General features: G+C 36.1%; 1 protein-coding gene across 3 annotated transcripts in view; it reads right to left on the bottom strand.

Moving 5' to 3' along the window:
* Positions 1-27,217, bottom strand: part of DGKH (diacylglycerol kinase eta) — a 152,315-nt gene that overhangs the window by 1,633 nt on the left and 123,465 nt on the right. The window contains exons 15-27 of one of the 3 annotated variants that reach the window (XM_069467210.1): positions 23,016-23,133; positions 21,899-22,009; positions 21,662-21,758; positions 18,593-18,700; positions 15,532-15,645; positions 15,136-15,270; positions 12,934-13,097; positions 9,844-9,949; positions 8,525-8,617; positions 5,721-5,840; positions 5,270-5,378; positions 3,356-3,486; positions 483-530 (exon numbers count right to left, since the gene is read on the bottom strand). In XM_069467210.1, coding sequence (XP_069323311.1) covers positions 483-530; positions 3,356-3,486; positions 5,270-5,378; positions 5,721-5,840; positions 8,525-8,617; positions 9,844-9,949; positions 12,934-13,097; positions 15,136-15,270; positions 15,532-15,645; positions 18,593-18,700; positions 21,662-21,758; positions 21,899-22,009; positions 23,016-23,133 — 1,454 coding nt within the window. The remainder of the gene's footprint in view (positions 1-482; positions 531-3,355; positions 3,487-5,269; positions 5,379-5,720; positions 5,841-8,524; positions 8,618-9,843; positions 9,950-12,933; positions 13,098-15,135; positions 15,271-15,531; positions 15,646-18,592; positions 18,701-21,661; positions 21,759-21,898; positions 22,010-23,015; positions 23,134-27,217) is intronic. The other 2 variants (XM_069467208.1, XM_069467209.1) reach the window with 2 other exon arrangements.

Raw genomic sequence — 27,217 nt, 5'->3', positions numbered from 1 at the left:
GATAACATAAGTATCTGATTATTAAATATATTTAAATATGAAATATTTTATTTTTAGGCCATATACACACACACTGTATTCTCAAGAATAAAAACTTCTTTGGGGGAAGTAGACTCTACTCAGAATTACTATTTTGGTGTTATAAGTTGAATGTTTTCTGTGGAGTTATACTAACTTCTTAACTATATTTTCTATGCTTCAGTTTGAATTCAACACTTTTGTATCTTCTAGGGTATAGGCTATGATAAAGCTATGTCATCACATTTGTTATATCTTTATTTTATCATATATCATATATTTTATCATATATCATTATATATTAATTTTTGTCATATCCTTTATTATTGCCTTTTTCTTTCTGTGAATGAATAAGCCTAATTTTGCCAAAGCACGCTTTATGCTTATACTTCTAGCTATACACATACAACTTTCCAAATAGAAAAAACAAAAAACAAACAAACAAAACCCATCCCTCCCACCACCATGTCTTTACCATTTTCTCTGGTGTCCCTCCTTTCTCTCCTACAGTGCTCCAGCAGGGAAAATATTGTAGTCAGTTTGCTTCTTTATCTGCTAAAGCACATGAGAAATATTTTCCCTTTCTCAGCTTTAGACTGCCATGTTGCTATCTCTAGCTGTTTCAGTAATAAGGAAGTAACGCTTGGGCTACGCTCTGAGCAGGAGTTAGCCAGGTGAAGGGTAGGGGGAACACAGGCAAAGAGGGTCTGCTCACCCCTAAGGGGAGAAAAAGTTCAATATTTTTAAGCAACTGAAATAAGACCAGGGTGGGCGGGACATAGCCCGGTGAGGGGCCAGAGGCTGCACAGGAGGTTAAGTAAACAGGCAGAAACTTGTAGGTCTCCATAAAGATGTGGGTCTTGATTCTCATAGAAATGGGAAGCCACTGACAGGTATTAAGCAGAGAAGTGATAGACCTGATTGACGATTTTTAAATACCACTCTGGTTGCAATGTGGATAACGGACTAAGAAATAAAGAGTCACAGTGGAAAGACCACTTAGGAAGCTACTGGCTTCACATAAGCCAGACTGGACAGCAGCACTTTCCGCAGTAGGACTGTGGACAGCAGATAAAGAGCAATGAGCGCAGATTCCAGTCAACATGATTTGGTGATGGACTCGACAGGCTACAGGGAGATGGATGAGGAAGAGGAAGGCGCCGAGTATGACTTTAGGTTTCTCTGCCTGGAGTACCCAGAGGACCAGAGACATGACTTATTAAAATGCAGGACACTGGAGAAGGGGCAGAATGGGAGTGGAATGGGAGATCAAGGGTTTGGTTTTGGACATGTTAAGACTGATTATCTCTGTGCCATATGCAAGAAATCAATTAGTCAGTTGGTAATACAATCCGAAGGTCACAAATCAGGTCAGGCAGGGCTGGAGAGATAACTCATGAGCCACTGATCTAGTCATAAGTATTAATAGCATTTGAAAAAATGGGGATGGACGAGATTACCTCAGGAGCAGGTAATGCTTTACCAACATGTACAGACTATTCTCAAGAGTCTGCCCCTGCGGACAGCTACAGCCAGAGGATGATGAGAGCTCCTCCACTGGCTTCATGGTTTTGTGCTACAGAAGGCTCCTGCTGTAACCTTTTCTTTTCCCATCCCCCCACACCTTGTTTCAGAGCCAAAAGAGTTGAAAATGTCAATACAAATTTCTGACAGAAAAGTTTTAAGGGAGAGAATGTAATTTGCATTAAAAATAAAAACAAAACAGAACCAAAAAAGGCCCACGAGAAGCTAAAATTTACTAAAATAATTCTTAACCATCGCCTTTCTACTCTTCTCAGCAAGGTCGTATCACTCTAATGTTGCCTCAGTGTATGTTCGAGCTTTGTTTTATCATTCTGCAAATATTTGCTTCATTCGTTGTGTGTGGATATCTGTATGTTTATATATGTTTGTATGTGTGTTTATACGTATATGTTTTTTATATACACACACAGTCTTTTCCTTGAATGTATGCTTATTCATGGCAAATGAGAGGCAACCTTCTAGAGGGCAGATACTACCTAGAGAAGCTGGTATAATATATTAATCAGTAGCTACTCAATAAATACTGCTATTTGCCAAGGATATCGGAAGTTACACAAATGTGTCAGATATAATGACCCCCTACGTTTACTTTTTTGTGTACTCATTTCAAATTTTGAAGCCAACCTTTGCTTTATGAACTCTAATACTGTATGTTTTGCTATGTTCCAAATTTAGGACTCTCAGCTAAGGTAATTAATTCATCTATTCTTTTATTATTTTTATGGCTAAAAATGTTTAGGTATAAGTAGTGTTCACCTGTTGATATGCTAAAACTTTTTACTCTATGACTCTGTTTAATAAAGATCTTTACTTTATACTACCCATTATCTGTTCAAAGATCTTTGCTGCCATAGGTATCGATGAAGGCATAGTAGTTCATTAATTTGTTAGGAATTCACTGTATCATGATTCAAAGCAATTTAGAACTTGGTCTACAAGAAAGGGATCAACTCCAACAAATGTTATTACTTACTGGAATTTTAAAACGGCCGTGTGTGGTAAGAAAATATGACAAAATCCTACTCCCAACTCATAGACAGAATAGGCTCATTTGGCTATTTCTACTATTGAGTATCTACCCAAAGAATAAAAGGAAATTGCGGTAGATCATGAATTAATAATTTTCCCTCTGTCATAAATAACAAATAGGATCTGAGCTGCTTTTTAGCAAAAGCTAGGCATAGTTTTACCCTCATTTACTAAATAAAATATTAAATTTCTTTTTGAGAATAAAAGAATTTTCACAATACATCATGGAAAGGAAATTTGAATTTATTGGTCTAGCTGTTTGTGTGACTTATGAGTGGCCGATTTAGAAACACGACAAAATCATAGGACTTTAAGTAGCTATTGGTATAAGTCTCTCATTTAGTTCCATATACTAGAAAGGCTTTTTTATTAGTATTTTGAATTAACTTTTAGTTGTTAATATTAGAATTTCTTTAGCCATTTTCAGTAACAATTATCACCTTCCATGTTGATCCAATAACATGTGCTGATGGAAACATGATCCACTTGGAAATACTAGCACAGGAACGGTCATATCAATGGATGCAGAGAAAAATTACTAAATCATGCTGAGCATTAGCTATAATAGAGAGCAATTTTGACAGGAAAATATTGCCGACATTCTTATTTTAGACAGCATACAAGGAACTCAGCCCACAGGACAGTAAATGTTAGATTACATAACATAAGGCAAGCTAAAGCACGTAACAGAAGAGGCACAGGAGAAAGGATTCTGTTTTGCAAGAATATTTTCAAGAGCAGAAGAGTAGCACAAAGGAAATACCTTAAGATCTCGCCTTTCCAGATGCAAAAGTTCAGCCCCTCTGATGTCATGACGGATGAAGGTATCTTTGTACTCTCCCAAATTGAGCAGATCCAGCCAAGCAGCAACTTCCTCTGTGCCCCACTTCTGAACTACCAAAGTTAAGAGCAAAACCCCCATAATTTCTACATGCTCAATGCATTACAAAGCAAAGGCTGGCCAAAAAGGATGCAAAACAGAGTGTAGCGGCAGTGCTAGCAAAGGCAAGGTTAAAGGTCTCGTTTCAACAAAACTATAGTTCCACTTTTTCCCATGCAGGTTACAGACTCTCAATGAACACAAGGATCTGACTATACAAGAACATTTACGGCCATGCATCCATGCTTAGCTTTATTCCAATTTCTTCATTAAAGCCACCCAATATGCATCCAAAAGTTATTTAACATCATTAGGATCAGTGGTGCAAGGTCTACATAAGCGCTGATGATTTTCCTAAGATCATGCATGAAAACAGCTATAGACTGCAATGAACTACAAATGCTAATTAAAATTTAAAATCTGATATGGGCTACTCAATTTTAAACAAACTTTTCTGCTTAAGGTCTTGCTAACTTCAAGTGTTTCCTACATTGGTTCCATTATACTACTATTGATAATAACAGGAATCAATGTATTATTAAATCAATTTATCAATTTAATATCATTTAAAAACTCCATCAGCACTGCTAAGATTAGTTATGTTATTTTTCAGTATGTATAATCATTATCTTATATATTTTATTCAACATTGATTAGCTTGATTAAAGCCTACTTATTTGCTGCTTTTGGTTTTTAAATGCCCTTCAGTAGCTGCCCTATGAACATCACAAATGAGGTTTTATATCACTTTTTAAAAAATAAGATAACTGGCCAGGCGCAGTGGCCCACGCCTGTAATCCTAGCACTTTGGGAGGCTGGGTTGGGGAGGATCACTTGAGGCCAGGAATTCAAGACCAGCCTGCGCAATAGCAAGACCCCATCTCTATAATAAATCCAAAAATTAGCCAGTCATGGTGGCACACATCTATAGTCCCAGCTACTCAGGTCAGGAGGATCGCTTGAGTCCAGGATTTTGAGGTTGCAGTGAGCTATGATGATGCCACTGAACTCTAGCCCAGGTGACAGAGCAAGACTCTGTCTCAAAAAAAAAAAAAAAAAAAAAATGAGATAGCTAACTCAGAAGAATTTATAAAATGATTTGATTATGAAAGGCAGCTATCATCATATACATAGAACTGGAAGATGCTTCAGCACTAGTACAGTGAGTAAATTTGAACTTTAAGGAAAGGTAAAAAGGGAATTAGAAAAACAGCAACAAAGAGAGGGTTTAATCTTTGCTTGAGAATGCAGGTATTACAGCACATAGTCATAATTATCAAGGGGTTAAAATGGTGTCCTTAAAACAGGAGAAAGAGAACATATAATTTTAGGAGGAAAATATATTTGGCAAGTTAAAGGAGTAAATGAAAGTTTCTGTGTTCCATGTATCAACGTGATCTAAATGGCGAACTTTGAAGAAGAAAAACAAATTACACACTGACGCTTTGAATTGCTGTTGAGAAAGATAAAAAACCATCTGAACAGAGACATCCACGGAACAAAGTAGAAGCAAATTAGCAACCACCTGATTTTCTTGTGCGCTTCATTACTACAGATTCCTACCGAGACTTTAACGTGTTTTACATATGACATGATTTTTTATGGTAAAATTCACACAACAGGGAATTCACCACTGTAACCATTTTAAAGTGCACAATTCAATGACATTTAGTATACGTATGATGGTGTGCAACACCACTGTCTAGCCCTGGGACATTTTCATCACTGCAATGGTATCACTTTAATAAGTTATTTTTCCATAATGTTATGCTTCCCTTTCCCACGTGGACCACCTACCAGGCTGCGAACTTGTCTTCTGCTTCTGAACCTTTTCCTTTTTAAACTTTGGCACTATGCGAAATACTGTGCTTCTGCTGTTTCTTTTGGTACAATCCATGGGAGGCTCCTGTTCAAATCAAGCAAGAAAAGAATTTTTTTCAGGATACTAAGAGAAGACAAACCCACTCTGATAATAGAGATAAAATAGGGATAGGTTATAAACACTAATCATTGTAGAACAGTTGTAACCTCTTCAAGAAAATGTTCATGATGTACTACTGGAAATGTACCAATTCCCATAAAGTGTCTTTGTTCACATAAATGCCTGTTTCTTACTTGTTCAAGAACAGTATATTTGAAAGTGGTATTCAAAATGTATTTTTCCCTAAATATCTCTTTTTCAAAGATGAGTGCAAATTCTATGGTGATGAGGTGTACATTTCCAAAGAAAAAGGCTGAATTTACATACCTCATCCTCATTTGGGTGTAAGATATAGTAAAGCCAAGGAATCTCTGTTAACTTCTGCAACTCCACCTCCACCGAGTGTAAGGCATCGGACACCCGCTCTTCATGTGGAGATTCCAACTGCTATTCCCCAGCAGATTAAAAAACAAAATAAGACTCAGTAACAAACCTCAAATAGAACAAATTATTTTATTTTGACAGTGAACATCCTTACCTCTTATTAGGCTAGTTTTTTTAAAATTAAGGAATTTTTTTAAAATAACATTCCTTTATATTTATTTCATTTTTAAAAATCTGGATAGATTTAATCTAATCCTTACTTCCCAAAGATTGTATAAATAGCTAGTGAGAATTTAATAACTTCACAGAAGTATTGCTTTTGGTGTTTCTTCTATGTAAACCCCCTACTTTCCTCCTTCTAAGCATCTACCTACTCATTTTTATTTGCACAAGTGCTTAGTCTCATTATTCCACTTATTTGTGCCAGAATTCCTTCCGATTTACATAGGTCACCAGGTGAACAAATAATATTTCTTAAATTGGCCAAAAACTTGTCATATAAAAAGAATCTGCAGAAAAATCTCCTTGAGAATTTAAAGAATAATTTTAAGAAAAAAAAAAAAAACCACGAATCTCAGAAAAATTTGTGATAAAAAACTGTTGTAAAAATCAGGACAAAGCAAAAAGCTAAATGGCTTGTAATCAGGAATACGCTTTGGATACTATAAAGAGAATTTAACTGGTCACCTATTATATACATTAACCCATTTGAAGCAGTTATTAAAATACATTTACATGTTCAATGCATGAATAAAGGTGAAATAAACACTGTCATGCACAGAATTGGAAGGCAGTTGATTGGCTTCTAGTCCTGGCCTTATGACTGACTATGTAACTAAGGGAAGGTTAATTGAATTCAGGAGACTTAGTTTCCTCCTCCAGAAATACCACATTGTGACTAATTATTTCTGAGGTCTCTTCTAGCTAACCAATGCTTTTATAAATTATTTAAAATTATAGAGTTCCTATATATATGTTCATAGAATTTTAGAACTAAAAGTTCAGAAAGAATATTACTATTTTTTATTATAAACTTTTTTTTTTGTTTCCTCTTGTTATTCAAGGTATATACCAATTCCGGTAGTTAATAAAAATATGAAGATTCTTCACTCTGTTGTATAAAATTTACTACTTTCCTTTAAGTCTAAGAATATATGCCTTATAAAATTGATAAAATGGTTATTAATATTCATTCTAGTAGTAAAATAAAGAGTAAACCCTACTTGCTCTCAAATATAATCAACTCTGTACTGTGATACCACTATTGTCAAAGGTTTTGGTAAAATTCAGTGGTGTACATTTTAAGCCAAATATCCACATTTGGCAATGATAGAGAAGAGTAGGGGGGTAATCCTTCCATATTAACATAAAACAATTCGTAAATATTAGCCAAATTGTACTCAGCAGGTACTTCTGGTATATAGAGAACAAAAGTACACAATAATTTATGCTGCTAGTTCTTGTCAGAAATTATCTTAAATGTATTTCAAATAACACAAAAAATTACAGGTACTCAATATAAAAATTGAGACCCAAGTCACATCTCACTAGATTTTACATAGGACTTATTTTAGAAGAGCAGCAGAAGATTCTGGTTAACAACAGTGGTGACAAAAATAGCCAAGAAGAGGGCTCCATTGGTTTTATCAAAAGAGATAACCAATGGTTCTTCCTAAAAGTTTTTTCTTCACGGCCATAGCAGAGGCAGCCATCTCTAGTCCCGCAGAAGCTGTGTCTCACTTTCCTGTGGAGGTGGGTAAGAGCAATGGCCTTCATGCAGCCTGTAAGCTTCTCCAAAGGTGGCACTCTCCTGGCCCACAGGCAAACAGAAATTCCAAGCCCAGGCACTCAGTAGCTAGACTGTGTGATGCCCCTCCCACTCACTCACCCACTCTGCCAGGTACTATGACTTTTAATATCACTTTTATTTAGGTGTATATTTTCCCAGACATGAGAGGCAATTACTGTCAAAAGAAATGTTAAAGATCAGCACCTATCAATTAGTCAGAATTGTTACAAGGAATTAAAAAACAACTAAGACATTAGGCCTTCTACACAGTGCTAACAGCGTGTGTGAATAAGCCACAATCGAACTCTAGGTGGCGACAAGACCCAATATGCTAGAACACTGGACATTGGTGACGTATTTATAAAGCAAGGCTGAGTCTGGGGCTAACCAAACAGGGCATCCGCGGGCTTCTAGCACTTCTGATTGAGGTCCAAGAACTGCAGTCAGATTCAGGCTTTGCCTAAACTTGATTTCCAGGACGAATCTGAAGTAAACTAGGGATCGTTCTTGAAATTTAGTTCTTTGAAACACTACATCTAGAAAGCGTCCTTTTTAAAGCAAATCTGGATGACCATACCAGTCATATTTCAAATGTTAATTCGGGGTTTAATAAAACCCATGGCTTCCTCCACTCGTGTGCAGTAATGAGTACCTGAGGAATGTCTATTACGCTTTATAAAGCTCAAGTCTCTGAAAGCTGACTGCGGAGAGCAGGACTTCATGGAAATATGATGGCACGTGTGAAAGGAAATCTTTACTCCTGTTAGCCTGACTCGTAACTCTCAATTTCAGTCATACATGTTGTTGAAGACAAAAGCTAGGTAAAAAGGAAGCTCTAAGTATGGAGGCCAAAAGGCTGTTTCTGCCTTCAAGTCTACTGAATACATGTTCTCTAATGAAGGTGAGGCCCATACATTTATTTCATCATTCTTATGTATCAGTCATTTTCTTTCCTTACCAAAGGAACCCTGCCAACTAGTAAAGACTCCGTTTCATTATACAGCGCCTTCACATTGATGGCTATTTCAGTGGCGGTGTCTCTCGTGAGACTCTAGAAAAGAAGAATATCAAAGACATGTGATTCTATGTTAAATTTGGATCCCCTCATTAGTAAATGCTTTCAATTTTATTCTCACAATTTAAATTCACAGCACAAATATTTTTAAAATTGACCACATTTCTATAATTGCAAAATGTCATACTCACGTTTATTAGTATGATTATCTCTTCTAATTATTATATCACAGAACTAAAAGAATGCTCTGACTACAGTGAATACACTCAGGATCATCTCTCCTACCTATAAATATGTATGTGCTAACACCAACTTGTATCTATTTCCATAAAAAAGCTAAGTCACAGAAAACGGTATCTTAAAAGGGGCGTTATCTGATTATAGTTCTAACTACTGATGTTCACTCTCAGTAGCTCCAACTAGATTGCTTTTTATTGTTATTTTTTAATTTTTTTTTTGACACAGGGTCTTGCTCGGTTGCCCTGGCTACAGTGCAGTGTCATCACAGCTCCCTGCAACCAAGAACTCCTTAGGCCCAAGAGATCCTCCTGCCTCAGCCTCCCCAGAAGCCGTGACTACAAGTGCACACCACCATGCCAGGACAATTTTTTCTATTTTTTGTAGAGTTGAGTTCTTGCTATGTTGCTCAGGCTGGTTTTGAACTCCTGGCCTCAAGCAATCCTCCTGCCTCAGCCTCCCAGAAGTGAGCCACTGTGCCCAGCCAACATATTGCTTTTAGACCCTAATCTTGAGAACAAGCATTTACTTATATATTAATTCAGGTAACTTCAATTGAATAACTAAAAGAATAAAATAATGCTATCAGTTTTCTCTATACTATAGCATTCTACCATGTACCACATTTCATATCGACAAGAGTTATATTCTATCCATTCTATTATTACCTAACAAAATGCACACTGATGATACCTAAGTTTGCCCTTTATCAAGGTGCAGGGGAGAAAAAAAATACTTAAGACAGGAATGAGCAGCTAAAAAAAAAACAACTGAAGGAATAAGGCAAGGTGACAAGTGACTGAAAGTGAAAGAGAAAAAAATGAAGAGGATTTAAGAGCAGGAATGGAAAAATGGCAGGAAAAGGAAAAGAAAAAATTGACAACAAAGTTACTGTAAGCTTCTGGTAGAGACTCATACAGTCTACATAAATTTCATTCACAGGGTGTGCCATATTTTACAGTATTCAAATATAAGTGTAACACCAAAAGAATCTGTGGAATGAGAATTTACCATTAGATCCTCACCTCCGGGCACCGTGGGTTGGCTTTATTCAGTGCATGGGAGCAGGCATTCACAGCGTGGGCCAGTTCTTGCTCCAAAAGACAGTGAATTGTGGCTGCATCACAAATCCTAAAAGCAAAAATGAAACAAAGGAACAAAAAACTTTTTTGAGAATTGCTGATTTTTTTTGAAGTGTAGAGGAGGATAATACAAGTAAAAAAAAAATAAAGATAAATTAAAAGAAATTTTTTTACATGGTTGCTCAATTAGGAATGGCAAGGAGTAGATTTATAAGTTCAAAACCCCATTGCAACAAAGAGTTTTAAATTGAAAATCTTTATATAAAAAGTTAGGCTTAGAATCAGAGATAAACAAATCAAAGTGCTATTTGAGAGAACAAAATATAGTAATACTTCATTTTGCAGAATCATTGGTAAGTGAGAGGGATCACAGATATTCAGAGTAGAAACTTGTCTTTCATTTGCTGAAACTTCAAATACAACAAATTAGAGGAAGAGCACTACCATTTATAAGCAAAGTGATTTATAAGCATCATCTAATTTAATATTCACAGCCTTAAAAGGTAGCTATAATTCATTTTCACCACTTCACAGATGAAGACATCGAGGCTCAGAGAGATTTGGTTATGTATACAGAGCTAACAAGTGGTACAGCCAGGCTTTGAATCTGTGTCTATCCAACTCTAAAGCCTGTTGTGCCATAGTCCTCTTATATCCAAACCTCTAAGAAAAGTCCTGGAAAGATGAAATCCTGGAATGCACTAAGGCCAAAGAAGAGAAAGGAGGAAAAGTTCTTCTGATTGCTAGAAAATGATGTGAGGCTTGCAGATGAGCAAGAAGGCCAGACTATTCAAATGCTTTTGCCTGTCACATCCTCATAGAGAAGGACCTTCAATCTGGGAAGGACAGAATAAGAAAAGGGATAGAAGCCCTATGTTGTCAAATCAAGAGTAAAGGAAAAGAGTTGGATTCTTGAGGACCATACACAATTGATATCCAAGGCACAAAGGAACTTGCTAATGTCACCTAAGCAATTATTGTCAATAACCTTGAAAAATCACGAAGGATGGGCTATTTATCAGAGGAACAGAGATGGGTAAATGTTACTCTAATTTTCAAAGAAAGGGAAAGAGGTAAATCAACTTCAGATCAACATTTCCAACTGCCTGTTGAACCTCCTCCCAGGTATTTCTAATGTAATTTGAATTCCGAAGTCCACATAGAACCCATCATTTTCCCTCTCAAACCTGCTCCTCTTCCTGAATACTGTGGCTCCTTTAAAGGCACCACAATCCACCCAGCCATTGACTGGAAACCTTAAGGTCATCCTGTCTCCTAATTCATGCCCACATACCAATTTTAGATTCTAAACTGTCTCAACTCTCTTTTCTCCTTTCCATCTCTACTGCTTTAATGCATCATTTCTTCTCAGGACTATTCCGGCAGCACCCTTAGTGTTCACCCCGCCCCAGCTTTTCTGTCTTCCAAAAAAATCCTCCATGCTACTTCCAGAGCCATCCCATAAAGATCTGGCCCTTCTTCACCTCTCCATCCACATTTCCCACATTCTTGAATATACTACACCAACCTCTTAGTCACCCCGAGCTCTCTGAGATTTCCTGAAAGTAGCAAGAACTTACACCCCTCTGGGCCTCTGCTTAGAGGTGACTTTTTCCAGGCAGCCCTCCTTCACGGCCTCCTCTGTGCATTCGCAGAGCCCACTGCGTGCCCTGTGACAGCCCTTTGGCCACACTTCTCTGACCCACTCATCTGTGAACAAATGAAGCAGGGCCATACGTAGTCATCTTGGTATTTCCTGTGCCTAATCTGTTGCTTGGCCCATATAAGGGGCTCAGAAATATTTACTGAATATTGGATGAATAAATTCTGAAAATATACAAGTGAACTTTTTGCAAAATTTAAAAACAGAGGAGGAACCCAACTAGGTTGACCACAAGCAAGTCTGGCCAACTTTCACTTCCTTTTTGCGGTAAAGTTATTTGATTGGTTCACAAGATGATAAAATGGGAAAAATATTTTGGCTTCAAGAAAACACTGCATATCAGAGGCCACAGAAGTTGTCTGTGGTATCTCAAAGACACTTACCCTAAAACTAATATCCCTGTGGCTAAGAAGCGGAGATGTACAGAATGCAGTGATGTGGATTTAGCCGAGTAAATATTCAGTTTTTTTCCCCTTTCTTCTGAGCTACCCAGTATCTTACAGTTGTAGTATTTTATTCTAATTCTGAATATTTGTCCAGCAGTTGGGAGTGTATATCTTTTCTTTTATATCTCTAATATCTCATATATTCTAGGTATCTAATAAATATTTAAAGAGGAGAGTAAGGCAGGAGAGGGAGGACAAATGGCAATAGAAGGGAGGAAGAGGAAGCAAGTGAGCCCCACAACCACTGAACCTTGCTCTCCTTCTTTTCTTTTTCAACACTTTTATCAGTGACCAGTCCCTCATCCCCTCTGAAGTTTGCTCCTGGTTATAGTGATTTTTATTTTAACGCTTATAAGACTTGCTTTGTTTTTTAATCTTCTCCCTTTCTGTCTGCCAAAATGAATTTATGCATGGTCTCAAAATGTTAGAGATCTGTTGGAAACTGGTTCTTGGACTCTTTTTTTTTTTTTTTTTTTGCCCCAACTCTCCCTGGGAATAGGGTTAATGTTTAGACGTCCTTCTACATTACGTAAACATCTGATTAATAATTATAAGGCAACATATAAGTAGGTAGTATAGCATAATGATTGCATATAAAGTGAGTAAATAAACAATAATGGAAAGAGTACGATGTGGCAAGGTAAGTTAGGCATTGTGTTTCAAGACATCTAAGGTCTGGACTGCAGAGAACGTGTGTATGCATCTGTGTGTGTGTGTGTGTGTGTGTGTGTGTGTGTGTGTGTGTTGGAGAGGACCTAATAAAGGAGGGCAGCAATTGCAACGCACAAATGGGGCAGCCAGTGAAGAAGAGTCATTGTATCTCTTGACACCACAAACTACTGAAACCATGTGTTACCATTAAAAAAACAAAACTGGCTGAGACCAGAGTTCTCATAGTCTAAAAAGCCAGCAGAGCTTCCATACCTCGTAATGAGCTCCTCTGCAGCCTGGGAGCACAGCTGCATCTGCGACACCTCTTCCGTGGCCAAGTCCATGGCGTGGTGGATGTACAAATGGGTTCGAAGAACCGGTTTACCAGAGTCACACTTCTGTTTATCTTCCCAAGACTTCAGAGTGCTTTCAAAGGCCTATTTAAAATCAACATTGCAATGAATTGTTAGTTTAGAACTCTGAGGCCCATATAAACATGTACTTAGGTAGAACTACAATTGCTTTTTCTCTAATCTAACACCTCATTAAATAAATTGCAATCATAAAAACAAACATTTTAAAGTTTTCCAGTGTACCACAACAAACAAAAAGTAATGGAGTCCATGATGAAGACTATATCATGAAAAAGTTGAAAAAAAGATTTTATACTTCAATCTTTACTATTTTATGTATACTAGATGGGAGCAATATTGGCAGTCTTATTTGCTAAAGGTTGACCTTAATTAAAAATATATATTCTTGGATGGGAAAAAATTTTTGCATACTACACATCAGATAAAGGACTGATAACAAGAATCTATTTAGAACTCAGGAAAATCAGCAAGAAAAAATCAAGCAACCCTATCAAAAAGTGGGCAAAGGACATGAATAGAAATTTTTCAAAAGAAGATATAAAAATGGCTAACAAACATATGAAAAAGTGTTCAACATCTCTAATCATCAGGGAAATGCAAATCAAAACCACAATGAGATATCACTTAACCCCAGTGAGAATGGCCTTTATCAAAAAAACCCAAAACAACACATGTTGGCGTGGGTGTGGAGAGACAGGAACACTAATACACTGCTGGTGGGACTGCAAACTAGTGCAACCCCTGTGGAAAGTATTATGGAGGTATCTTAAACAGATTCAAGTAGACCTGCCATTTGACCCAGCAATCCCATTACTGGGCATATACCCAAAGGAAAAAAGGCCATTCTGTAACAAAGACACATGTACCCGAATGTTTATAGCAGCACAATTCACAATGGCAAAGATGTGGAAACAACCCAAATGCCCATCAATACATGATTGGATTAGTAAACTGTGGTATATGTATACCATGGAATATTACTCAGCTATAAGGAATGATGAAGATACGACATCTCTATGGTTCTCCTGGAGAGAGTTGGAACCCATTATATTAAGTGAAGTATCCCAAGAATGGAAAAACAAGCATCACATGTACTCACCAGAAAATTGGTTTCCCTGATCACCACCTAAATACAAATCTGGGAACGACACCAATTGGACATCAGACTGAGGTGGGGGGTGGGGGAGCGGATGGGGGTATGCCTACACAATGAGTGCATTGCGCACCGTTTGGGGAGTGGTAACACTTGAAGGTGCTGACTCGGGAAAGGGGGGGTGGGGAAAAAAATATGAAACTGTTGTTTTTAACTTGCACTGTTCACTTAATAATTTATCATGAATATTTCCCATATTATTTCATATCATTGTACAAGAAATAATGTATACATTATGAGGACATTTTGTATCTAACAAGATATACTGTTAGACTCTTTGATTCTGTAAAATTAAATTGTTATTAATGATAAAAAAAAATAAAATAAAATGAGAATAGGCAAAAAAAAAAAATAAAAATATATATTCTTGGAAAGGCAAAACTATGGAGACAGTAAAAAGATCAGTGACTGACGGGGCCAGGGCAAGGGAGGGAGGGATGAATAGGTAGAGCACAGGGAATTTTTAGGGCAGTGAAACTATGCTCTATGACATTATAATGGTGGATACAAGTGACTATACCTTTGTCCAAACCCACAGATGTAAAACTCAAAGAGTAATGTAAACTATGGACTTTGGTTAAAGATAATGCATCAATATTAGCACATCGATCGTAACAAATGTGCCACATTAATGCAAGGTGTTAATAATAGGGGAATTTATGTATACAGGGAAGAGAGAGGAGGAAGTATGCGGGAATATAAATTAGAATTCTCTGTACTTTCTGTTTAATTTTTCTCTAAACCTAAAACTGCTCTGAAAAAACAAAGTCTTAATTTTTAAAAAGCTATCATAAATAAATTTGTTCATATTTAAAACCACAATGACCTCAATGTCAGATTTAAAAGACAATTTAAATCTTTTTCTTTGTTTTCTATTTTGCAGAGCAATTTCAGATTTTTAAAAAAACAACTTGATAAAATTCTAGAAGCACGTTCTTTGTTACGTACTCTGTCCCTTGTTAGCATCTGAGCTCTGTTTTTGTGCACAATCTTGATAATCCCTGGAGGCTGAACCCATGCTTCACCATCCACCTGCACTGGGACTCCCTCATCGCCAAATATAGTGATTTTTACTGTACGGCACTGAAATAAAACAGACAAGTTATTTTTGAGTACAAATCATCCTCAGAAGTGACACTCTATCTGCATTTTGGCTTGACTATTAGTCTGTTCTGTCGGATGAAATGCTGTGCTCTACCACTTACAATGACATGGTAACAACTGACATGACAAGAAAGTCAATATTTCATAGATGAATACCCAGTGCAGGAGTCATTCGGAATAGCTTCCCCCCAACTCTCTGTGGCCCAAGGAGTGCAGTCAGGTTTGATTAGAAAAACCAACCTGGGCTATTCGATGATGCTGCAATTTAATGACCCTTGAAACTGCCATTTGCATGCTATCAAATATTGCAACGACTTCCAGGATCTTGTCATCAAATGACGGTGCAGCAAATATCTGAAAGGAAAAACTACATTACATTTCCACTGAAGGTTTAGGTGAAGTGGTGCATCAAGCAATGTAAACTCTGATATGTAGAGATATATTTAAAACTTATAAAAATAACATGCATAACTATAAAAAAATGTTATTAGGCAATGAAAATCCAAGAAAAAAAATCTTTAAAGATGGCTTAAAATAAATAATTATAGTTAAAAAAGGGTTTTCAAACACATATGGATATGATACACATATCTCTCTTAAAGTACTCTTTGGACCAGCGAACTAATGTATTTCTAAATAATCTATCTAGGTCTAAAATGTGTTAAATATCTGTTCATACATAATGCAAATGTCTTGATAAGATGCTGCATGTAATTTTCGGAAATCTAAAGGTGATAGAGTTTCATAAGGTTAAAATTAATGAACATGCAAATAATAATCCAATTCACTTGGTATGTCCTAAGGAAATCTTTCAAGGTGTTACAAACAATATGCATACGTGCTTTATATTTTAATACAACAAATTTTTAGGGTGCTTGAGAGTATGGAAACAGAAGCCTCAGAGGATAAAAATCATGTAGGCTTACTTTGCCTTTACATTAGATGCATTTTCACAAAATCAGTTTACTTTAGGCTGTGTTATTTTATCTTTTTTACTTTCTCTTTTACTATATCATAAATAACATGCTTCTGAAAAAATATTCAGTATAAAGTAGTATCCTAATTAAAACTTTCACTGAAAATATCAGGACATGAATTTGCTAACATTGATAATTTCTTATAATTTTTGTTAACAGATTGCCTCAATTTAAAGTCTGCCTCTGTTATTTACTAACTGGAAACTTTGCCTCAGTTTCTTCAGTGGTAAAATTCAGATAAAAAAATGTGGGTATTAAATAATGAACATGAAACCATGAAGCTCTTACAAATATCATCTGACTTCTTAGTTGGTGCTCAAGGATTGTCAGTTTTATTTATCTTTTTTTTTTTTTTTTGAGACAGAGTCTTGCTGTTGTCCCAACTAGACTGCAGTGGCGTCATCATAGCCTATAACAACCTCAAACTCCTGGGCTCAAGTGATCCTCCTGCCTCAGCCTCTGGAGTAGCTGGGACTACGGAGGTGCACCACCACTACTGAGCCAAGCTAATTTTTCTATTTTTAGTAGAGACGGGGGTCTCATTCTTACACAGGCTGGTCTTGAACTCCTGATCTCAAGAAATCCTTCCACCTCAGCCTCCCATAGTGTCAGGATTACAGGTGTGAGCCACCGTGCCTAGCCAACTTTATTTATCTTAATCTCACTGATTTCTCCCCTTCAAAATATTTAAGAGCAGTGACAGGTTGACAAAAAATGTTGACTGCTAGTGTAAGTTTTTATATGCCAATAGTATTAGAACATATTCATATCATGAAAATTACAAATACTTTCCAATTTATCTTATACTTTAATCCCTGCCTGTCCATTTAAGAGCCCTGAGAAAATATGTCAGTGGGAACCATTATATCATTATACCATAAGCTCAAATCAATGTATGTGACTCTTCAAATAAAGTTTGAAATATTACATTTTCTCATTTTATTGTTATATTTACTTTAACAATTGTGCCATCTCTTACATTCTTTTTAGAGCAATTACATTTGTGAGGTTGTGTTTTTTATTTTTTTTAATATAGAAAAGTATAAAAAGAAAACAAAAATAGCCCAAAACCTTACTGGCCAAATGAGCCCTCTTAATATTTCTAAAAAAATACACACACACACACACACATACACACGTATAGAAAATGAAGAGTACTGAGAGGTGTTGTGCTAGGCAGAATAATGCCCCCTGCGCACCCCAAAACTGTCCATGTCCTAATCCCCTGGACCTGTGAATGAATGTGTTACCTTACATGCCAAAAAGGAGCTTTGCAGATGTGATTAAATTAAGGACCTGGAGATGGGGAGATTGTCCTCAATGATCTGCATGAGCCCAATGTAATCACAAGAGTCATTAAAAGCAGCAGAAAAAACAGATCAGGAGGTCAGAGCATGCAACATGAGGATTCAGCCTGCCTCTGTTGACTTTGAAGATAGAGGGAAGAACATGGGCAGCCTCTAAAAGCTGGAAAGAGCAAGGAAACATTCTCCCCAGAGCCTCCAGGAGGAAACACAGTCCTGCTGACACCTCAATTTTAGCCCAGTGAGACCGTGTCAGACTCTATCATATAGAACTGTAAGGTGCTAAATCGGTGTGATGTGGCTAAATTTGTGTTAATTTGTTATAGCAGCAGCAGAAAACTAACACAGGTAGGAAATAAAGTAAAACCTTCCTTTCTTTATTTTCTAAATCTACTTTCCCAAAGCAGATTCTTTTATGTTCATCTAGAAAATTATCACATACATCCCAAGATATGTATATCTATATATTTAACATGAGAAAATTTAGAGTCTATCCACGAGAGACCATTCAAATAAAATCTTAAATCTATTCCACACCTCCTCTTCCCAATGTAAAATATTCTGACATGAAATCAAATTACTATAAAAAGCACATTTTTAAAAGTGAGGTATTCCAGTAATTCAATTTTTTTTTTTTTTTTTTTTTTTTGTTGAGACAGAGTCTCACTTTGTTGCCCAGGCTAGAGTGAGTGCCATGGCGTCAGCTTAGCTCACAGCAACCTCAGACTCCTCGGCTTAAGCGATCCTACTGCCTCAGCCTCCCGAGTAGCTGGGACTACAGGCATGTGCCACCATGCCCGGCTAATTTTTTCTATATAGATTTTTAGTTGTCCATATAATGTCTTTCTATTTTTAGTAGAGATGGGGTCTCGCTCAGGCTGGTCTCGAACTCCTGACCTTGAGCGATCCACCCGCCTCGGCCTCCCAGAGTGCTAGGATTACAGGCGTGAGCCACCGCGCCCGGCCCCAGTAATTCAATTTTTGAGGAAACAAATTATTTACTCCCGTTATGCCACTTACATCATCCTCTTTAGTTCCACCCCAGAAGTTGGTGCCTCCCGCATAGCTGGGGATGTTCAACACTGCTATGCCTTGCAAACTGGGGAGAGGAATATACTGCCCATCACACTGTAAGGTAAAAAACTTAAGAGGTTAGGTTGAAAAGGTCAAAACCACTGATTTGGAAGACAGTAAAATACCAAAGACAAAGGCGATGGAGCAATTCGCGTTGGTAATGTCTGCTTTCCTGTTAATACATTCCTACATGTTGCAAAAGGTTTTATCTTATTTTTTTAATTAAAAATTTAAAAGCATAAATAACCATAGCAGAAGCTGTTACAGAAAACTGATTTTTAAAAAATGTTATACCTGTTTCCTCCAAAGCCAAGCAGTACTTTTCTTGAGTCTTTTTCAAGTCACTTATGATATTCTCACTTGTACTGTAGTCCTCCCTGTACTTATTTTAAGTATCCTTTTGAAAGAAGGCTGTGTAAGGGCAGAATCTGGTCCCACCCATCTCACTTAGCACCTCTCACAGTCCTGGTACACTGCTGGTGCTCTATAACCACCTGGGGATTTGCTAAACTCAAAAGCTGAGTTGCCCAAGTAGTCAGAAACAAAGCCACGCGAAAATACATTACCACTTAAAGGGGGTGGGAGGGAAGGATATGGCTGCTGAAATGATGTGACGTGAATAAATTCTTACTGAGTAAAAGCAGAATTGTTACCTTTTCATGAATGTTGTTTCTTAATTTTTAAAAATTAAATTAATGTTGTTTGCTTTTTTTGCACATAGCTGGTGTTCAATGCATATATGTTTTTCCTTTAGAGATGGAGTCTTGCTCTGTCACTCAGGCTAGAGTGCACTGGCACAATCATAGATCACTGCAGCCTCAAACTCCTGGGCTCAAGTGATCCTCTTGCCTCAGCCTCCCAAGTAGTTGGGACTACAGGTACGTGCCACCATGCCTGGCTATGGTTTGCTTCATTCTATTAACTCTTAAATAAAGCCTAGTTAACTATTAAGGTGACAGTCAGTTAAGAAACCGATTTTTTAAAAATTACGTAAGAAAAATTACCACAATTATATTATATAAATTATATGATGATCATATTTAATATTTTAATCAGCATTTAAACTGAACCACTTAACATTTTCTAAGTGAACATTTAATCCAATTAAAAGATTTAAGCCTTAATTTTAAAAGAGAAGAGGCTGCAGATGTTACACTTAAAATATATGCTACATTTTCATTCAATAATTTCTTATACTAAAAATAACTAACATAATTTTTTAAAAATTGCATTTTAATATGCAATCAAAATTATCTCCTACCTTTAGAACAAAGGAGAATCCTGTCTGAACCCGTTTTCAATCACTTTAAATAACTCAGACTTCATAAATGATTTACCCCCATGTGCATTTTTTACAATTCCTTTTTTTCCTTTTTCATGAAAACACAGTGTTAACCATTGGACCAGGTTGAGCATTTCACATTCAAAGGTCCACACTGTAACCCAGCACCTAGGGGTGTGCCTGACACGTAGCTGGTGTTCAATGTACATTTGTTAAATGAATACATATTAAATACTTACTAGAATAATAAACTTTTTCTCTACCCAATGCATTAAACAAGTATTTTTGTGTGCTTTAGAAGAATCTGTTTTAAGTCATATGACTAACTAAAAGGAAATGGAAAAAAATAAAAAATACTATCTCTATAAATACAAGAAGTATTTTTTAAAATAATTCAGAGCAGTCTTTAAAGATTTTAGAAATGGATGCACTTTATTTGCAAGCATGGTGTGGAAAAAACATTTTCAGAAAGAAGTCTCATGTGCAGTGCTGAATTTAACATATACGCATTAAGCAAAACATCTGAAGTTAAGTGCTTAATATCCATTTTATAGAATCTCATAGGAAAAATAGGAGAAGCACAGATAACAAATTAAGGTCACGTGACTCAAAAGTTTTTTATAGTCAGGAAAAACATCAGGAGTGTTCTACTCTTTTATAATCTGCCCCTATCATCCCATGTTTCCATTTGTGGGTTCACAATGTTGCAAAATGCTATGAAACTGCAGTTACACTTTTTTTCTGATCTTTGTGTGCTCTTTTCACCAGGTAATATGGTATGGTGAATAGGTCTGTCTGTCTTAATTTTATAAGCAACGATAAATCAAACCAGCTGATCATGCAGCTGCTTTTAGAGTGAAAGGTATAATATGCTGATCTTGACCAGGGCATGTAGCTGATAATGAATGAGCCGGGCACCTCTTTAGCCCACATTCCAGTGTTGAGATAACATCTAAAATAACAATGCTCTGTTTAAATTGTTGAGCTGTAGATTTAACATTTATACATTTTTCTGTATATATGATATACTTTAATTAAAAATATCTGGTTATAAAAAGACATAAGAAAGGAAAGACGTGCCTGTCAGCATAGTGATTCCTGGAACAAGAGTAAAAGAAAATAAAATTCACAGAAATTGATGGACTTTTCAGAGCCATGTCCCCAACCTTTTTTTTCCTGTTACGGAAGGAGATTAAATAACATTTGCTGTCCTTAATTTCCTATTTAAATTAGTAAAATATATTTAAAATTTTAAATGCTCAAAACCTTTTTCTTTTACTAATTTCTTGTTAGAAATAATTGGAACAAAAAATAAATATACATTTAAATTAAATAATTCTAATTAGTATGAATGTTATGTGCAGGGATCTGTAAAACTTTATGTATTATAGAATTGGGTCAGAATTTGGAAACTTGAATGAGAAAACCCATTAAAAACCCTCTCCTGTAATGTACCCCCACGGCTCTTATCTTTTCCTGGGGTACTACCACCACCCCATAGTAGACACAATTTCAGGAGCTAATGAGGATGACAGTTAAGTGCATCACTCATATCCAGTGTCTATACCTCCTTTCTAGAAAGTTCATCAGCACTTCCATTTTCCCCTTGAGTATTTAATCACTAATCAAGAGGAATTTAGATCAAATTAGCTCCACAAATGAAATTATTTTTCTAAGTAAGATAATCTCTGTCTTACTTAGTAAATGATGTCTTTATTTCGTGATGAACTTACCTCAAGTTGAACCCTTTGTTCTAAATTCTTGTATGACCTCTGTAATAACTCCCGGGTTCCCAGGACGCCGTACCACATCAAGTTTTTAGTTCGGCTTCTGAAAATAAATGTTGGCAGGCAATTTCAGGAAACTTTACTTATTTACTTCTTAAGGGCAGAGCAAGCAAAAGAGATAATAAATGAAATTAAAGTAAAATTGCCCTTATGTAATAACATTATTACTATTACCAAAATTACCTGCATTTTTCAGGGTGCTCCTCTCTCTTATTATTAAATTCTAATGAAATTTTTGCATCTAATCCAATCCCAAAGTAATTGTTCATGACACATTTTTCTGAATATCCATCTCTATGATCATAAGGAAAAGTACATAAAAGTCAATTTCAGGTTCATTATAACACTTACAATTTGTACACAAAATAGCACTTAAAACCATTTAAACTTCCATTCCTTATACAAGATGATAAAGTTTAGCAACAATCACTTCCTATTTATATGCATAGGTAGAACCACAGGACATGTGTACAATTTCTGGTGATATAAAGGATTGATATGAAAAGCAAAGCAAAGACAGCTATGGTTTGGTTTTCTATTAATTGTAACAAAATCTTAGTGGTTCTATCTCCTACATAAGTCCCTCACTACTCATATAAATGAGGATGATTACTGGAGGGTCTTGAAATCAGGAGCCAACACTCCTCTTTTTTTGATCATTTCCTCCACTTCTACTCTTAACAATGGACAAATATTTATTGAGCAAAAAACTACTAGATCCAATCCATTCTTCTAGATGTTTCGGAAAATTTAGAATATGGTACTGTCCTTGAGGGATGTCATTATAGAAATGAGATATAACAAAAGCAAAATTAAAAATGGAAGTAAAAAAATTATATTTTGAACTGTCAAAAAAATTTTTTGAGGAGTTTTGAGAAGGGAAGAGATCAATGCAGGCCAAAGGCTTCCAAAATAAGTAAACCTAGAAGCTGGATGTGGGAAGATGACAGATTTGGCAAGACTTGAGAAGCAAGGAGGTAAAGGCAATAGTGTAAATACAGGTGTAAAGGTGCCATTGAGTAAAATATTCCAGAGACAGTGAGTAGAGCTGTTCCTTCCTTCCTGAGGGTTGGTCTCAGAGAGAAGAGGCTGAAATAGGACTGTCCTCGGGGCCAGAGTATGAAGACCACTGAATTTCAAAGGGCTCAATGTGCCTATCATTATCAACTTTCAAAATGTGCTGATCATCCTTTTTGTATATGGAACCATATTTATTGTAAGGCAGTTAAAAATATTACAATTCATATAAAACAGAAACAAGAAAAGCCAAAACAAAACATTTGCAAAGGCATTTTCTTACACTGAATCTGGATCTGGATCAATAAATGGTGTTGCACCAAAAGGATCAATGTTTGCTAGTAACATTTTATTGATAATGGAACTCCCAGCAATTGAGGCAGCTAGTCCTGCTCTTAAACCTGGACAGAAAAATAAATACATACAGGATCACATGTTAAGAAAAACCAGAAAGAGCCAGTCCACCCAGGCCTACTTTCAAACATCTTACTCCAAATACATGGTTTTCAGTGCCTACTCTTCTCATTAATCAAAACTAAGAACTATGATATTCATGAATACAAGGTTTTTGATGTTTCCAAGGATCTCTATGTTACCATAAGGAATTAAGGAGATGCAGACCTAAATAGAAGTTATTTTCTGACAATTTCTCATTTACCATCCCAATAATTCTATAACTCCAACAAATATGTGTTACTTCCTTTGTTACAGAAAATAAGGTATTAAGTTTGTAAAGAATTTACAATAATGACTGAGTTACCCAAAATGTCATGGAGTTATCACTCCATACTCTCAAAGCATAAATAATAATACTCAATTGAAAATGTTAAGAAATGTAATAAGGTGAAAACTTAGTTTAGTGTCAAGAAAGTAGTAAAACCTTAAATGCACATATGTATGAATCTTAGAAGAATATATTAATAGAATATAAAATAATGAAGCATCTGTTTTACCTCTGAATATGCAAAACTTCAACTTTATTTCAATATGCTTTCTACTAACTAGTTATGGTATTCAAGGCTAATGAATTTTATAACCTACTCAACCCATTAATAAGGCTAGAAACACTAAAGTGTGGAGAGAAAACAAAGTAATAGGGGCCTAAGAGAACAAACAAAAAAGGAGAGAACAGTGAAGAAAAACATGTCATGCAATTGAGAAACACTAGGAAATTAGAAAAACAAGTCCTGTCTTTACCAAACATTCCTTGTTTCAACAATATTCTCATCAAAGAGGATTATTATTCATTATTTTAATTAATGCTTAGCTGATTATCAAATAATTAAGATGAATTTTATTGTCATTTAATGTCATAGTTTTGAATATGCTATGGCACAAATTGTTATGCCAATTTCCTTTATGTCTAAACAAGTAAATGCACAAATAAAAACAACAGATCTGATGAGAGTAAAGAAGAATTTGGAAAGGTGAAGAGCCTTACCCCAGCTGCCCCACAGAAAAGTGTCATATTTTCTAAAATGTTTTAGGGTTAGGCATATTTGCAGCTTCAGCCCAGAGGGGTTATCCCAGGTTCCTACTTGGAATATAAACACGACCTCTAAACCTGGAGGCCTTGCCAGAGCCAAGCATATTCTGGATTTATCTTGTTTCTTTTAGTATTTTTATTGTGATATAATTTACATATCATAAAATTCACTCTTTTAACATTTTGAAATAATTCAGTTCTTTGTAATAAATACACAAACTTGCACAACCCTCACTACTACCTATTAACCATAACTTTTTTCTCACTCCCCAAAAAAACCCTGTACCCATTAGCCATCATTTTCCATCCTTCGGAGACCTTCCCCTGCCCCCAATCCCCTGGAAACCACTAATCTACTTTCTGTCTCTATGGATTTGACTATTCTGCACATTCCATATAAATGGTATCATATAATATCTGGCTTTTATGTTCATCTTCATTCAACTGGCTTGTTTTCAAGGGTAATCATGTTGTAGCATGTATCTATGCTTCATTCTTTCTAATGGCTGAATAATATTCCATTGTATAGATATACCACTGTTTGTTTATCTATTCAACTGCTGGATATTTGGGTTGCTTCTACTTTGGGGCTATGAATGGTGCTATAGACAGTCATGTACAAGTTACTGTCAAACTGTTTTTCAAAATGGTTATACCATTTTATATTCCTACTAACAATGTGTGAAAGTTCTAATTTCTTCACATCCTTAACAATATTTACTATCTGCCTTTTTTGATCCTTACCATGCTGTGGCATAAAGGTGCACCTCACTGTGGCTTTGATTTGCATTTACCTGATGACTAATGCTGTTGAGCATCATTTCATGTGCTTTTGGTTATTTGTATAGCTTCTCTGGGAAAATGTCTACTTAGATCCCTTAACATTTTAAAATTGAGATATTTGTCTTTTTATTGTTGAATTTTAAGAGTTCTTCATATATTCTGGATACTAGTTCCTTACCAGATATATTAATTGCAAATTCTTGAGTTGTCATCTCACTTTCTTGATAGTGTCATTTGAATCACAAAAATCTTTAATTCTGATGAAGTCCAATTTCTCTATTTTTTTCTTTTGTTGTTTGTGCTTCCTGTCATATCTAAGAAACCACTGCCTAACTCAAGGTTATGAACATTTATGCCTGTGTTGTCTTTTTAATAGTTTTATACTTTAAGATCTTATATTTAAATCGTTTATTTTTTTATTTCAGCATATTATGGGGGTACAAAAGTTTAGGTTACATATATTGCCCTTGTCCCCCCCTCCCCCCCCCGAATCAGAGCTTCAAGCATGTCCATCCCCTAGATGGTGTGCATGGCACTCATTATGTATGTGTACACCCATCCCCTTGCCCCCCCCCCCACATCTGCCCGACACCCGATTAAGGTTATTCCTAAATGTGCTCTTAGGTGATGATGAGTGAAACCAATTTGATGGTGAGTATATGTGGTGCTTATTTTTCCATTCTTAGGATACTTCATTCAGTGTACTTTCCTGGATAGAGCTGGAACCCACTCTACTAAATCTTTTATCTATAATGAGTTAATTTGTATATATGGTGTGAGGTAGAGGTCTAACTTTATCCTTTGCATGATGATATCTTGTTATTCCTAGTACTACTGGTTGGAAAGACTATTCTTTTTCTGTTGAATTATCTTAGCACACCTGTTGAAATTAACTGACCTAAATGTAGGAGTTTACTTCTGTATTCTCAGTTTTATTTCATTGATCTCTATGACTGTTCTTACGACAGCACCATACAGTCTTGACTACTGTGCTTTGTAGTAAGTTTGGGAAATTGGGAAATGTGTGTGTCTCACCTTTGTTTTTCTTTTTTCAAAATTGTTTTGGCTATTGTAGGTTCTTTACATTTCCAGATGAGTTTTAAAATCCGCTTGTCAAAAAAAACAGCTGGGATTTGATACGGATTATGTGGAATCTGTAGTTCAATGTGGGGAGTACTGCTATCTTAATAATATCCAGTTTTTCAACCCATGAACCCAGATGTTTTCCATTTAGTTAGGTCTTCTTCAATTTCTTTCAGCAGTGTTTTCTAGTTTTCAGTGTTTGAGTCTTTCACCTTTTTCGCTAAATTTACTCCTAAGTATTTTCTTATTTTTGATGCTATCGAAAATGGAATTGTTTTCTTGATTTGATGATCAGAGTACTCTTTTCTAGTGTATAGAGATATAATTACTTTTTGTATATTGATCTTTTATCCTGCAACTTTGTTGTACTTATTTATTAGCTCTAATGGCAGGGGTGTGTCTGTGTGTGTGTGTGTGTGTGTGTTCCTTAGGATTCTATATGTGCAAGATCAACCTGTGAAGACATACAGTTTTACTTCTTTCTTTCCAATATTGATGCCTTTAGTTCTTTTTATTTTGCCTAACTGTTCAGTCTGGAACCTTCTGTATAATGTTGAATAGAAGTGGCAAGGGTAAACATCCTTGTCTTGTTCCTCATCTTGGAGAGAAAGCTTTCAGCCTTTCACCGTTATGTATGATGCTACCTGTGGGTTTTTCATAGATGCCCTTTATCAGCTGAAGAAATTCTCCTTATTCCTAGTTTGCTGGGTGTTTTTTACCACAAGAGAGTTCAACACTTGTTTTTCAAGTATCTATTTCTTTGCTGATCTTCCGTCTAGTTGTTCCATCCGCTGTTAAAAGTGAGGTACTAAAATCTCCAGCTATTATTACTGAATTGTGATTCATCTTTAAAAGTGCTTGTAGGAGACACTGATTTTCAGGGTCTAACTTGGATTCCAATCTGAATGAATCTGGAGGGTTTCCAGTAAGTCAAACAACTAGTATTTAATGAGGCTCCTGAGACACTTGCATTTTCCTCCATCTCCTGCCCCACAGCCCTTTGGTTTCCACTAGTAATAGCTTAATCCCAAAGTATATTCCCTTTAGCAGGGCTGGAATAGATGCTTCAAATGTTCAAAAACGAAGCAGTATCACTAATCTACAAATGACTACAGAGAGATTTGTGGCTTAAA

The sequence above is a fragment of the Eulemur rufifrons genome, chromosome 4 (assembly GCF_041146395.1).
Source record: "Eulemur rufifrons isolate Redbay chromosome 4, OSU_ERuf_1, whole genome shotgun sequence".
NCBI classification, from domain to species: domain Eukaryota; kingdom Metazoa; phylum Chordata; class Mammalia; order Primates; family Lemuridae; genus Eulemur; species Eulemur rufifrons.
This window is presented reverse-complemented; position numbering and strand designations above follow the sequence as displayed.